This window comes from Salvelinus namaycush, chromosome 35, assembly GCF_016432855.1.
Source record: "Salvelinus namaycush isolate Seneca chromosome 35, SaNama_1.0, whole genome shotgun sequence".
In the NCBI taxonomy this organism is placed as follows: Eukaryota; Metazoa; Chordata; class Actinopteri; order Salmoniformes; family Salmonidae; genus Salvelinus; species Salvelinus namaycush.
The window spans coordinates 17,649,178-17,664,687 of NC_052341.1; the positions used below are offsets into that span (position 1 = coordinate 17,649,178).

The following is a 15,510-nucleotide window of genomic DNA, read 5'->3' on the forward strand; positions in this document are numbered from 1 at the left end:
GGTGTGCCTTAGATTTAAGGAGTGTATAGACATTTGTGTATATACACAAGAAATCTAAAAATAACTCAACGCTGGCTACTGATACCAGCGGCCATGTTTACATACATTTTTTTTTACGAAATCAGAACAAATAAAATAGAATAAAACAAAGGACTGGAACAGAAAACAGTAGTAACATGTTCATGTGCTATTAAAGTGCCATTTAACAAGATTTTGCAATGTTACGTACAAGAAACATGACTGATTCAGACCCCTCTCCCACCCATACCCTGCTCCAACTCCCTTACCTCTCTGCCCAACCTTCACTGACACCTCTCTCATTTAGCTTAAAAACAAAGTCCTGATCATTTCAGCAGGCTTCACTTCCACAGTTCTTGAGAACTATCCTCTATGGCCCAGTCCCTGTGGAGGTTGGGGAGGTTGAGGCCTTCACTCTTGACAGAGAGCGAGTTGACCAGTTCGCAGTGGAACTTGCGGATGTGGCGGTACAGGTCCCCAGACTGGGTGAAGCGCCGCTCGCACCACTTGCAGGCGTGCGGCTTCTCTCGGGTGTGCACCACAGCGTGCCGGCTCAGGTTGTGGGAGTACTGGAAGCTCTTACCGCACGTGGTGCACGTGTACGGCTTCTCCCCGGAGTGAGTCCGCTCGTGGCGCTTCAGGGTGTACATGCAGGAGAACGTCTTGCCGCAGATGGAGCAGGTGGGCACATTGACATCGCTGGCGGGCTTGGCGCGCACACCCTCCTGCTCGCGAAAGTGTGTGCTGAGGTGGATCTGGAGGATGTGCGGACTGGGAAACACCTTGTTGCACAGGGGGCACATGAAGATCTGAGTGTGAGGGGCGTTCAGCATGTTGGACACGTAGGGCAGCAGGGCGCTGTCGATGCTGGCCGCCTCGACCTGGGCCCGCTCACTCTCTCCCCCCAGCATGTCATCGTCGCTGACCTTGTCGTCACGCTCCAGCTCGCTGGCCAGGGAGGCATCACGTAGGGCCGAGAGGTGGGCCTCCAGGCCCAGGCGTCTGTGAGCATGGCTGCCGACCCCGTGGTGGTTCAGTCCTCCATTGGTTCTGGGAGGGGTTGCTTTGGGCCCGCTGTGGTCCATCTCATAGTCGCCACTCACCAGGCCCTCATCATCTGAGCCTGTGTTCTTCTCCTGCTTCACCTGGACGAGGGTGCCCTGCAGGCTGTCGGGCGTCACCCGGCCACAGAAATAGGGGTTGTTGGACAAGGACTCGCTGGGCCCCGTCAGGCTGGACTTCACAGACAAGTCCAGGACACAGTCTGCATCCGCTGACACTCTGCGAGAGCTACGGGAGCTTCGGGAGCCACGGGAGCCCAGGGACCTCCGGGACAGGGAGCCAGTAGAGCTGCTAGGGCTGCCGGCAGGGGACTGCAGTTTGGGGGGACTGACATGGGCGTCAGCCTCCCTTGGGCTGGTGGCGGTGGCCGGGGTGCCCGGGCGGTCAGAGGGTAGCCTCATCCACAGGTTGCTGGGGTCCTGCTTGGCCTCCAGGTCCTCATCGTCACTGGGCAGTAGGTCGGCCGTTGCCGGGTGGCCCGTGCTGCCCTCAGAGAAGCTCTCTACTTTGTCAGAGCAGCTGGAGGCGTCTTCCTCCTTCTTGGTGCTGTCTGCCTCCGCAGTGGCTTTGTACTTCAGCTTCTTCTTGCAGACCTTGACTATGTCGTACATATGTAGGAAACTGGCTGCAGCCAGCACGTCCTCCACGGGCAGGGCTTTGAACTGGAGCTTCCCCTCGTACATGAACTCTAGCAGGAGAGCGAACGCCGGGGCTGTAACAATGTCGCTGTTCAGATGAACAATGTCCCTTTTGTCGAGCTGGTCCTTGTAAAAGAGATGGAAGTACATGCTGCATGAAGCCAGCACTGCTCGATGGGCTCGGAACTGGGCATCGCCGACCAGCACAGTGGAATCACAAAGGAAACCCTGATGCCTCTGCTCACTCAGACACTGTAGCAAATGTCTGCTGTGGTCTGGGAACTCCATGCTGTCTTCATAACCTAGAACAGACAGCAGATGTTAGAGGCACATTATTTTAGAACAGCTACTGTTTTGTTTCAGCTTGTAGACAACCTGTCTGGATCCACTCATATCTTACTCTCTCGCCTCATGCACACACAATTGCACTCACTCGCATTCAAAAAGGAACAGATCAAAACAAATTAGCCTACACATGAAATCCTTGGCATTTTAAACTATATCTACAAAACTAAATGTCTCTAAAATATCACCAGAGACATTTTCCTTTTAAATTCTAACATGTTTTACCATCAACAAATTCAAACTTTCAGACACAAACACCAAATAAAAAACTGATAAAGTCTAATTGCTCCATAAACCTAAATGTTTCCAGATGATATTTGGGAGAGGTGTTGCTCTAGACTGCGATCTATGGCCGTTCCACATGATCACAGAGAGCCTTCAGCAGCTGAGCTCCTCCTGGTCACACAGATGCCCGCCCGCCTGCTAACTCAACTGCTTCCACGCTTTACTCTCCCAACTCCTAGTGTGGTTATTTTTAATAACCCACTTTGGACTGGCCTGGCCAGCCTCTTTAGGTAACAGGCTTTCAGGTACACAAACAGTCCTCACATATACAAGCTACCTATTCCAGAGGCCTAAGTACACTGAGAATGACGACTGTACACACGGAATTTAAGGGTTTGAAAAACAAGTTGCCTTGTTGGTAAATTACAAAAGGTGATTTATTGCCAACTCCCACTGTTAGTTAGATCCAATAAAAAAAGGAGAATCCTATTCATAAAATATATTTTATGAATATTTCTCTGAAGTTTTTCTAAATAAACTTTCATAATAGCAGATTCAGAAATTTGAATGAGAAAACCCCCCCACACCTGTTAACCAAGTAGCTTTTTCTTGTCTGAAATAATACATGAGCCTGAACATCAACCAAAGCAGTTAAATAAACCCATTTCAATGTGAGTGAACAAGTGTGCGATCCCCCTCATTGGAGCGGAGTTCGGATTTTCTTTAATGAGAGGCTTACAGGGACAAGGATGCCCGCCCGCCTGCTAACTCAACTGCTTCCACGCTTTACTCTCCCAACTCCTAGTGTGGTTATTTTTAATAACCCACTTTGGACTGGCCTGGCCAGCCTCTTTAGGTAACAGGCTTTCAGGTACACAAACAGTCCTCACATATACAAGCTACCTATTCCAGAGGCCTAAGTACACTGAGAATGACGACTGTACACACGGAATTTAAGGGTTTGAAAAACAAGTTGCCTTGTTGGTAAATTACAAAAGGTGATTTATTGCCAACTCCCACTGTTAGTTAGATCCAATAAAAAAAGGAGAATCCTATTCATAAAATATATTTTATGAATATTTCTCTGAAGTTTTTCTAAATAAACTTTCATAATAGCAGATTCAGAAATTTGAATGAGAAAACCCCCCCACACCTGTTAACCAAGTAGCTTTTTCTTGTCTGAAATAATACATGAGCCTGAACATCAACCAAAGCAGTTAAATAAACCCATTTCAATGTGAGTGAACAAGTGTGCGATCCCCCTCATTGGAGCGGAGTTCGGATTTTCTTTAATGAGAGGCTTACAGGGACAAGGATGTCCAACCCCCCAGCAAACCCCCACCACCCCACGCTCCCCCTCCCCAAATCTTTCAAGAAACTGCACATCCTTCTCAAAGAGACCAGCACTGAAGATTTAGAATACAATCACTCTAAGTGCCCTGTAGTCTACATCAATCCTAATCCTTAAAATGTCTAAAAATAAAGATAGCAGGACAACTCACAAGGTAGCAGCGATCAAATTAGGGGTCTGCGAGGACAGAGAGGGACAGACAAGGAGGCTTACAAACATCTGATCCAGCTGACTGGGGCCATATGGCAGCTGCTGCCCAGATAAAGAGATTAAGACTAGAAGGAGTGCGATTACAGCTGTCTAGCCAATTCAGGCAGCTCAAATCTGCAAGTTCTAAATTAGTCACCACCAACAGAAAAAATGAACACAAGCCTGGGAAAGAGGACATTGGACTTTCAAGTAATTTCACAGCCATTTAGATTTAAGACATTGACTTATTCTTAGTAAAAATGACCATATTGATATTTATTTTTTTACATGGTTCTGGGATGTTTTAACCAGAATAACTTTGAGGAGAAATATCAAACATGTTGATAGTAGCAGAAAGTAATACTGTGTGTTTACCAGACAATAAAAACATGTTAAATTGCTTTTTTAGTTAACACAAATTAAGAAATATATTTTGGTTGAAACAAATAAAAATAATTTCCACTAAAAATATAATAATTTCAACATACATTCAACAATCAAAAGACCAACAATCAACTCCAAGCCCAACCTGCTCACAACAAACCAAAGAAAAACTATATCCACAAACAAATGGATCAGTTAAAATCTCACTTGGAAACCTCTTCCTGACAACAAAAACACCAGGCTCCTGCTTAGCTACAGTACACAACTACTGTACACATACAACTCTTTCACTTCCCTTTCCATAGAGCTCTGACTAAAAGTAGCCAGACACTGGGAAAAGCCCTGGAAAAGCCAGAGCTTCCCGTACAAAACAAAACCATCCCAGTGCCCCGGACCCTTTCCCATAGACAGTACCTGCAGTATGCATCAACTTGATTAAGTCCGCTGTAGTAGAAAAGCTGGGCCGGCTGCAGCTCTTTTGCAGAATCAATGAGGGGGTAGGAGAGAAAAAAAGCTAACTGTGAGAGACAGATGCAAAGTGGAGGAGATGTTGGAGGGGAATGAGATACCTCCTCCTGCACACAGATCCGCACACACACTAACTCCCAGTCTGTGCGTTAGAATAAAAGACTGGGGGATGGCAGCCTGTCAGCTGCTCTGACATCATGTTCAGATGGAAATGCTACCTCCAGCTGTGCTCCTTTTACAGCCATATGCTACTCCTCTACACTCTTGCCACCAGCCTCTCCTTTATACAACTTTGTTTCTTTTTCTCTCCTCTCTCAAAAAAAGGAGGTAAATGTAGTGAGGTGCTTGTGTGGAAAACTAGCCAACTTCCCCCTACCTCTTTACTCTAAAGTAAAGGAGAACTTTAGAAAATAGGTCTGTGTGAAATCCAACACTTTTTCTAACCTAGTTTCCCAGACTAGTTTCCTGCGCAGTGAATTTAAATACCATCAAGTTGAGTTTTTTTGCTGCCTGCTCAACTTCCAGTAACCATAAACAAAGGCCAGCACAGCACATTTGCAACTGACAGACCCACGCAGCTGATATTGTTTTCGACTTCTTTACGGTTCACTGCCCTCACCATTACCATCATTCATTTCCCTAACCCTTCATACAACTGACAGAAAAAAATGAAAAAGTAACAATGGGAACAATAGTATAGACCTCATGAGTGAGATTCTAAACAACAGCTACACTATTCCTTGTTGGGCCGGCTAAAACTGACTACAGCCTCGGCTTTCTTTTGTGAAAGTATTTCACTCTTCCGTGTGAATTTTTCAGGTGGTCTTTTTATTCCACAAGGAATTTATTTATTTCTCTGCTATGTGAGTGGATCACAATAACGCATCTATATACAGTCCATTATTATTCATATCAAACAATAACAGTAGGCTATATAACATATTCACATTATTGTGTAGGCTTTATAGATATGAACTTAATATCTATAGATATTCAAGATATTCAACATGTTCCTGTTGACATAAGAGTATTAAAATCCACACGTTTATTATGAATATTTACAAGATCAAAACCTTTCGTAATTAATTGCTATTTATGCTGAGTGTAGCCTATACTTAAGAAAGAGGAGGAGAAACACGAATATATAGGCTACAAGAACAAACCTCTGGCCAGATATATTATTATGTTATTCATACATAACCTTCAAAGTTTCAACGACTCTGCATGCAAAATTGTAAAATTAGAGTTGCAACTAAATAATTAGGCTACAATATTACTGATTCCGGTACGATAACTTTTCACAGAACATATTCCTTTCACAGAAAATGGTAGAATGTATCATTAAATAGCCTTAGTGAATGTTGGTAACAATGTTGCAACATTAATATTACAACTTGCAACACACATCACTCTAGTCTAGACTATCCAATGATACATCATTCATTTCAGCCTAGCATTTTCATTAGGCTATTTTCCCATTGCCTTTTATCGTAATAGCTTACAGACAGTCTACAAAAAAATATCCAAAGCCAAGAAACAACTGTCATAAATTAGCCATTACTTCTATAAACTTCATGAAACCGGACATGACACGTTACTCTCGATACGAGCAACTATCTGATCAATGTATCTGTCAAGCTCTGTAGACAACTTACTCCTCGAAGGTGACTATAGGCTGGCTACCAACATGTATCTGTGCTGCTGGTTACAGAATGTAAGACCGTCGCCAGCAACACAAGAGAACATTCGCAAGACTACAATATCTCGCGCGCGCACACACACACACACACACACTGACCCAAGCAATCAAGCTAGCTAGCCATGGTGGCAGAAAGTAAACGTTCGATCAGTAGTATTGCAGTTCAGTAGCAGGCCCCGATGCTATGCAGACCATGGCACTACAGGGTCTCGAAGGAGCTAATATAGCAACTATTATATGAACGCAACACACGCTACAAAGGATTGTTACTTTTTCCCCTTCCATTCTTTAACCCCCTTTCATCACCCTTAATCGGACTCTGGTATTAAAGGCACTTACAGACAACAAGCTCCAATGTCTTCCTGCTTCCTTCGTCAAATCCTCTTGGGGTTGAAAAATAACTAGATTGACTTTCAACAAATTTCCATAACAACCTGCAGTGGCAGGAAAGACGGAGCGAGCGAGCGGAGATAGAAGGGCTGCGGCAGCCAGATGTTTCCGAGCTGTTGCTACTCAACTCCAGCTACGGTAGAGGCGTCTGACTGGCAGCACAAAAGCCAATCGTGCTCGTGATAAGAAAAATGAAAGCAAATTGGAAGCAGCCGCTGAAGGGGGAAGAGGGAGGGATATCTTCTCGGCGTAGGTTGGCACCAGGCAACAGTGAGAAGGCAGAAAAAAGGCTAAGCGAACTGGTTCCCTGAACAGACTGGCGCAGAGCACAGAGTGAGCGCAAGGTGTCGTGGGTACTGTAGTCAGGCTTCGACTAGTGGAGCGTGGAACAGGTGCATTACGTTATTCATATTCTTGAAAGAAAAACTTTTGTCACCGGTAACACAATTAGGACTGCAACGACAAGGTCTGCGAATATAAGGCAGTTGACGCGTATAATGACAGCGTTGTGGAAACATGCAAAGTAAATCAAGGTATCACAATCAATTGTTCATTAATTTATTTGAATAAAGTGATTTTCTTTCTAGGCTATTATTTCAGACTATAGTAATGTTTCTATCGCCATGGTGTAGTCTATAGGTTTTGCAAGAATAGTAACTTAGTTAGTCAATGCATACATAACGTCATGATGAATATGGTAGCCTGCCCTAGTAGTCCTAGGCTATATAGTCCTATAATTTAGGCCAGGGGTTCTCAAACTTTTTGGGGCCTGGGACCCCTTTGTTATAGCAAATTCATCAGGGACCCCCTCATAATCAGAACACAACTCGAGTGAGATAAGAAAAAAATGTATACAATAAATTATATATCGACTTTGGCAGTGCATGGCCGGTGCCACCGGACGAACCAAATCAAATCATCAAATCAAATTTTATTTGTCACATACAAATAAGTATGATTTCCCAAGTCTCGGACCCTGGGAAATTCGGAAATTCGTTTAATATTTTGTTATATTCATTAAAAAAATGTAATGTCAAGATTTTTTTTTTTTTATATATATATTTACATGAGATCACTTTGAGAACCCTTGATTTAGGCAATAATAAACCATCATCAGTTTCATTCGACAGTGATAGTGTGTCTCAGGGACATATAACCATGTCTTGATTTTATGTCGAATACGTCCACTCTCACGTCAATATTTAGCCTAAAGTATTTAAAAACGAATAGGCTACTTTGTATTTTTATTTGTAGTAGGCTATATTGTATGTTATCTTGTAGCCTATAACCCTATAACTTCATTAAGAGAGGGGCAACACTATGTTTAAGATGCGTGTCTCCTTTGATGTGAGCCTTAGGCTATATTCTGAGACTTGGTGAAAATATTATAGGTAATAAACACGTTATAAAACATTATATACTGTATTATTAAGGAGGTTCAAACTTCAGTCTATTTCTAGCCTTTTAATTAGTGCATCCAGTTTTGTAAGCAACGTGAAAAGTTGCCCTGAGTGCCAGAGCAGTAATCACCCATGCAGGACCGTAAATCTGGGGCACAAGAGAATCAGCTTGGGACTACAATCACATCGAATAAAGATGTAGTGCCCAAAAAGTTTATGTATTGACAGGTATTTCATGAATGTTCAAAGTGGTGTGATGACATGTATTATGTATGTTCCATATGTTTAAAAATACAAATAGCAGGTTGTTTGTGTTGAGGCTGTAGTGGAAATCCAGTCTGGACATTTAAATTCCTAAATTCGTCCCAGTAAACTAATTGGCGTTACTAATACAGTTCAAAACCAACCACACAGTCCTACTCCTACATGTAGCCTAATGTATTCACAGTGTTGAATCAAAACTAAATCACATCTTTAAATGCAAGTAATGACCTCATTATGTGACCCATTAGTGAATGTTACCAGCATTGTTTGTAACAGATTACAATCTAGTCGTTGTTCTCTCTGGAACATACACAATTCTGAGTTTTGGTATTATTATAGGAAAGTTCTGAGTAATTATCACATAAAATGATGTGATGATATGTCAATATGTACCCTATTTTAATAACTACTTATTTATCTTCTAAAGATTTTAGACAACAAGCAGATAGAGAAAATACCAATTTTTAAAAGTTATTCCATATTTGAACAATGTTTAAAAAAAACGTGCTCTTTCTTTTGATAAATACTCTATTTGTGGATGGCTTGACATGAATGATCTGTATGGATACTTCGGTTTCACTTTTTCACAACTGAAATGTGTATCATTAATAGAGGTACAGTACAAACCAGATGCTCTCAAAATAACTGTCTGTAGTGTAAACCTGAAGCCAGTTGTGTGCTCCTCCATCTTTTACAATCCCATGGGATTTACATAAACCTTTTAACTTTACAACTCCTTTTGATCCCAACATTCTTTTTGAGTCAACAGATGCTGGCTGGAACAGTGTTGTGCCAAAAACAGAGATGTTTGATACGGTGTAATACTTTCTGCAATTCCCTGTTCAAAACCTATGTCAAAGATGTGAAAGGATAACTCTGTTGCCCATTCAAAGATTACTTTTCATTTAGCAGTGAAGGACTTTGAGAAACGTCCTTTTCACACCTAAAAATATATAGGATGAAAATGCTTAGAATTGGCACCAGTTTAATTTTGAGCAACATGATGTATGTGAATATTAAACATTTCACAAATGCATTGCATTTCTTTGCAACTATTATTGGTAATAAAGCATTTATTACCTTCCTATAGGTGTCTTTAATATAAGGTTGGATATTGACATATTGGCAAATTCATTTCTCTGCTATTTTTCATTTCAGGAAAAGAGAGAGCGAGAGCTCAGTGAGAAAAGGCCTGTCTCTATCTACAGTTATTATACTAGAGCCTTCTGCATTCCTTCCTCTTGGGGTCACTGTGGGTTCCATGTTTGGACTGCACTTCTCTCTGATAGTCAAAGTACAGGCAGAACATCATTGATAATGATCGACACTCGCTATTGCAGTCAAATATTCAACATACATTTTGTTAATGATGATAAATTAATAAATAGTGCATGATGATAAATCAATTATTGATTTATTCCAAAATGTATACCTTTTACTGCACATGACATAGTGACTTGTCAATGTTCCTTATAAGGTCTTGATTCATTTGTTTCGTTGTTGCACTTTGTTTACATGACATAGATGCCAAAAGGCAATGTCTTTTATATATTCTCACAAAAGTTATGTTAGGATTTTGTTACGTAGTTCTATTCGTCATTGTAAGCTAAAAGAAGAGGGCCGTTCTTGAATTGCGGTGTCATTTGGTCATGGCGTTTTGGAAAAAATGTACTTTCTAGATGTACCATAATACAGACAACAAACATCTTCCCATTTTATCAGCTAATATGATAGCTTAATGACTAAATATTTTTTTTACCATTATGATAACATTGTGCCACCCAATTGAGTAGGCCTAGTAACACCAATGATGGTAACACCAATGACAAAATGTAGGTAATTTTGGATTTTCTTCAATGAAGTCCACAGATGCTCAAATCAATGGTCATTAACCTTTAGAAATCATTTATGATATGATTAATAATTTCATTTAAATTGAGTAACACCAATGACACTTTTTATTTACACACCACATGATCAATAGAATCCTTAAATGATTGACATACTAAAAGGGTGTGGTCCTTGCATATCTTTGATAGCAAGTTGGCGCTGCAATGGATAGCAGCTGTCTTACAAAATCCTTACCAATTCTGCTATTTTGTGTTTTTTTACGCTGATCTTAACTTTTTTTATACATAATGTCTCCGCCATAATTTCCTATGACTAAAAACAGCTTCTGGACTTCAGAACAGCAATCACTAACCTAGATTTAGATGAACATTTCTACTTTAATGAGTTGGCAGCTCTGGACGTTTTGCTTACTCCGGACCAGGCCCTAATCTCAGGGACTCGAAAGAGGAAGCAGCAGTGAAAGAGAGGCAAGTGAACCGGTACCCTGACAAGATTATGTAGGCGAGCAAATAGACCGCCATTGCCCTCTGATCTATTGGCGAACGTGCAATCACTGGAGAACAAATTGGATGAGCTCCATTCGAGACTATCCTATCAACGAGATCTGAAAAACTGTAATATTCTATGTTTCTCAGAGTCGTGGCTGAACAAGGACATAGATATACATCTCACTGGTTTTTCTATGCATCGTCAAAACCGGACGGCAGACTCGGGTTAGACAAAGGGGGGAAGGGTGTGTCCCTTTGTTAACAACAACTGGTTACAAGCAAAAACTCAAACAGATTAATCCAATAACATTGAGGAGTTTACCACATCAGTCACCGGCTTCATTAACAAGTGCATCGACAACGTTGTCCCCACAGTGACCGTACATTCATACCACAACCAGAAGCCATGGATTACAGGCAACATCTGCATTGAGCTAAAGGGTAGAGCTGCCGCTTTTAAGGAGCAAGACACTAATCCAGACGCTTTTAAGAAATCCCGCTATGACCTCCGACCAGCCATCAAACAGGCAAAGTGTCAATACAGGACTAAGATCAAATCCTACTACGGGACGGATGTGGCAGGGCTTGCAAACTATCCAGATTACAAAGGGAGACCTAAATATAGCTAAATGCCTTCTATACTTGCTTTGAGGCGAGCAACACTGAGCCATGCATGAGAGCACCAGCTGTTCCAGACGACTGTGTGATCTCGCTTTCCGTAGCCAATGTGAGTAAGACCTTTAAACAGGTCAACATTTGCAGGGCTGCAGGGCCAGATGGAATACCAGGACAGGTACTAAGAGCTAAGAGCGTCTTCACTGACATTTTCAACCTATCCCTGACCCGGTTTGTAATGCCAACTTGTTTTAAGCAGACCACCATAGTCCCTGTGCCTAAGAACGCCAAGGTAACCTGCCTAAATGACTATCGCCCCGTAGCACTCACATCTATAGCCATGAAATGCTTTGAAAGGCTGGTCATGGCTCACATCAACACCATCATCCCAGACACCTTGGACACACTCCAATTCACATATCGCCCCAACAGATCCACAGATGACGCAATCTCTATTGCACTCCACACTACCCTCACCCACCTGGACAAATGGAATACCTATGTAAGAATGCTGTTGACTACAACTCAGTTTTCAATACCATAGACCCCTCCAAGCTCATCACCAAGCTCAGGACCCTGGAACTGAATAGCTCCCTCTACAACTGGATCCTGGATTTCCTGATGGGCCTCCCCCAAGCTGTGAGGGTAGGAAACAACACATCCGCCACGCTGACCATCATCACGAGGGCCCCTCAAGGTTTTATGCTTAGTCCCCTCCTGTACTCCCTTTTCACCCACGACTGCGTGGCCGCGCACAACTCCAACATCATCATCAAGTTTGCTGACGACACGGCGGTGGTAGGACTGATCACCGACGATGATGAAGCAGCCTATATGGAGGAAGTCAGAGACGTGGCAGTGTGGTGCCAGGGACAACAACCTCTCCCTCAACAAGACAAAGGAGCTGATTGTGGACTACAGGAAACGGAGGGGCGAGCATGCCCCCATCGACATTGATGGGGCGGTAGTGGAGCGGTTCGAGAGATTCAAGTTCCTTGGGGTCCACATCACTAAGTAATTAACATGGTCCACACACACCCACACAGTTGTAAAGAGGGCATGACAGCGCCTCTTTCCCCTCAGGAGGCTGAAAAGATTTGGCATGGGCCCTCAGATCCTCCAAGTTCTACAGCTGCACAATTGAGAGCATTTTTTAATTTTTTAATCTCTTTTTTGGGGGGAAATATAAGTACAAACAACAAAGCAATAATGAAACCCAAATAATCAGAAACACAACACAAAAACAATACAACCACCACACTTGATACACACCACACCTACCCACACCTGCCCATGCCTGCCCACACCTGCCCACGAACACACAAAAATACACACTAGCTTCCCCTATCCATACACATACATACATCAAATTCCCCTCACATTGAAATGTCACAATCCTCAAGATGGTCAATATAAGACTTCCAGACCTTATAGAACACATCCCTTCTCTGCCCAAATGTATAAAACACAGAATCGAATGGAATATAACTACTGTACATACTTCAGTCCTCCAGTTCGTTATTGATGGTCCTCCAGTTCGTTATTGATGGTCCTCCAGATCGTTATTGATGGTCTTCCAGTTCGTTATTGATGGTCCTCCAGTTCGTTATTGATGGTCCTCCAGATCGTTATTGGTGGTCCTCCGGATCGTTATTGATGGTCCTCCAGATCGTTATTGGTGGTCCTCCAGATCGTTATTGGTGGTCCTCCAGATCGTTATTGATGGTCCTCCAGATCGTTATTGATGGTCCTCCAGATCGTTATTGATGGTCCTCCAGTTCGTTATTGATGGTGAGTATGATACTTTCCAATCAATAGCTATAATTGTTTTCTGCAGCAATTAGACCTACATGACAAAACTTTCTTTGATATTGGTCACCAATATTAAAATTTCCCACAGACATAATCGTGGAGATGGATGGGTATAAATTACTAGACCCAATGATATGATAGCACAGACGTTATCCCAAAATGGTGTCAGTTTGTCACAGGGCCACAGCATATGTAATAGGATTCCTTTTTTGTTTTTTTGCATCTTCAAAGCAAAAATGAAACCCATTTCTGGGTCCATTACATACATGCATTCTGGCAGGAGCGTGGTAAGTCCCAGTGTTGTGGTACTCGAGACCGGTCTCGAGACCACATATTGAGTGTCTCTGTCACGGATCCCCCCGGTATTTCTGTTCATTCCGTTCACCAGCTCCGGAGGTCTACGTCACCGGCCTTCTAGGCATCACTGAATTGGATTCATTACCACCAACCCCGGACTGTCTTGTCTCATTACGCACAACTGGTTCCCCATTTCCCTTAATTTATATGTGTGTATATATGTACCCTCTGTTCCCCATTGTCCTTGTCGATTATTGTCACATGTCCGTTGGTCTTGTGCTCTGTTGTATCGGATTTCGTGCTACGTGTTTTTGTGCACTTGTTATTATGGGTCTCGTCTCGTGTATTATTTATAGGTTTACACCTTGCTCCTTTGTTTGGGTTATATCCCTGTGTTATATACAGTACATAGCTACCTCAATTATCTTGTACCCTTGCAAATTGACTCAATACTGATTTTTTATCTTTAACTCCGCATTGTCAGAAAAGGACCCATAAGTACGCATGTTAGTCTACACCCGTTGTTTATGAAGCATATGACAAATATTTGATTTGATTTGTAGTGAGCGATTTTCAAGGCTGTAACATCAATTACATATAGCTTAAGGACACATATTAGTAACAAAAAAAGTATTTTAATAGCCTTTTTTATTTTTTTATTGAATTATACAATATATTATATACTTGTTTACTTTCTAGGATTCAAATATCTCTAAATCCCCAAAACATTTCACGACAACTCCACTCATCACTACTGGGACAAGCCAATTTGCTTGCCTTAAGTACTTTAAACAGTGCATAAACAAAGTTTTGCAGTATGAAGGACTTGCAATATGTTTTATCATTGCTAAACAGTTTAATATATAAACAAAAACACGTATTATGTGTAACTATTTGCCTTTTTAAAGTGTTATTCATGGCGAGGGACACAAATGCCACCACAATTCAAAAAAGACCCAAGAGCACAAAACGAAAATCGCATTTTAAGCAAGGACAGTCTGTAAGAGGGTCTCTTCACATGAGTACACAACATCCTCCTCAATGTCCTTCAGACCTCCAGAACACTTTCCAAAGAGGGTCCTAACATGGAACCCAAAAGGGTTCTTCCTGGAACCAGAAAGTGTTCTCCCTTTACCATGTGAAACTTAACATATCATAATAAATGGAGTGTCTCGGATGTACGTACAGAATAATACGAAATGCTCTGAGACCAGGTTGCTCAACCTAGTAGGCCTCCACTCAACATCCCATTTGCCCAGGGCAGGGCAGGGCACCCATGATAATTATGCTAATAGATATAGCTTGGAGGTAAGAATGTTATGGGTGGCGCCTGCCTTCCTGCCTTTGGATAGGATTAGGCAGATGTTGATACACAGCCGCCTTTGATGAGATTAGCTTTGGTTGCATCCACCAACACAGCTGGCCAGCCTCTCTCTCACAACCAGGCAGCTCTTTCAGAGAGCCAGTGGATTCTCACTACCAAGCCCAGGATAGAACCAAGCATCAGGCCATGGATGCCACTGGAGAGTCAAATATGTATTACATCTACAGACTGGAGAGGCAGCTAGGAAAAAGAGCTAATATTAAATCTATATCCCTTCAATAGAAAACATGTAGTAAAAGGAATGAAAAAGGGCATTTAATAGTAAAAGTATTACTTAATAGCAGTTAACTATAAGAAAATTGAAGGCGGTGTTGAGAGAGAAAGAGGAGCTCTTCAGAGAAAGCTATCCCTCAAAGGACAGTAGAGAGCAGAGTTGTTTTCCTCGTGACAAGCCTCTTCTGAGAGGACTGAGCAATGCCAATTTCAACGATCAATGTTCATAACAATTAACATTAAGCACCAAGCCATATGGAGTGATCCACTTTTACCCTGGAAGTACAGGGCCATAAATGAAGGTTACAACTCAATGATGGAGAACAGGAGAATACACGCGGGCAGCACATTACTAAGGTCTTGTGTCTGAATACTTCGACTAACTTTGATTTCTATTATAATGTCTGCCTGTACAGT

General features: G+C 42.2%; 1 protein-coding gene across 1 annotated transcript; it reads right to left on the reverse strand.

The window, feature by feature from the left end:
* Positions 1 to 277: 277 nt before the first annotated feature.
* On the reverse strand, positions 278 to 6,975 carry zbtb18 (zinc finger and BTB domain containing 18). Its single transcript, XM_038975314.1, has 2 exons — positions 6,719 to 6,975; positions 278 to 2,020 (listed from the first exon to the last, which is right to left on the reverse strand). The coding sequence occupies exon 2, from the start codon at positions 2,004 to 2,006 to the stop codon at positions 360 to 362; it is 1,647 nt and encodes a 548-aa protein (XP_038831242.1). The 5' UTR covers positions 2,007 to 2,020; positions 6,719 to 6,975; the 3' UTR covers positions 278 to 359.
* Between the last annotated feature and the right edge of the window lie 8,535 nt (positions 6,976 to 15,510).

Excerpts from the sequence above, each read along its gene's own strand:
- zbtb18 (XM_038975314.1), bottom strand. The coding sequence starts at position 2,006 with ATGGAGTTCCCAGACCACAGCAGACATTTGCTACAGTGTCTGAGTGAG.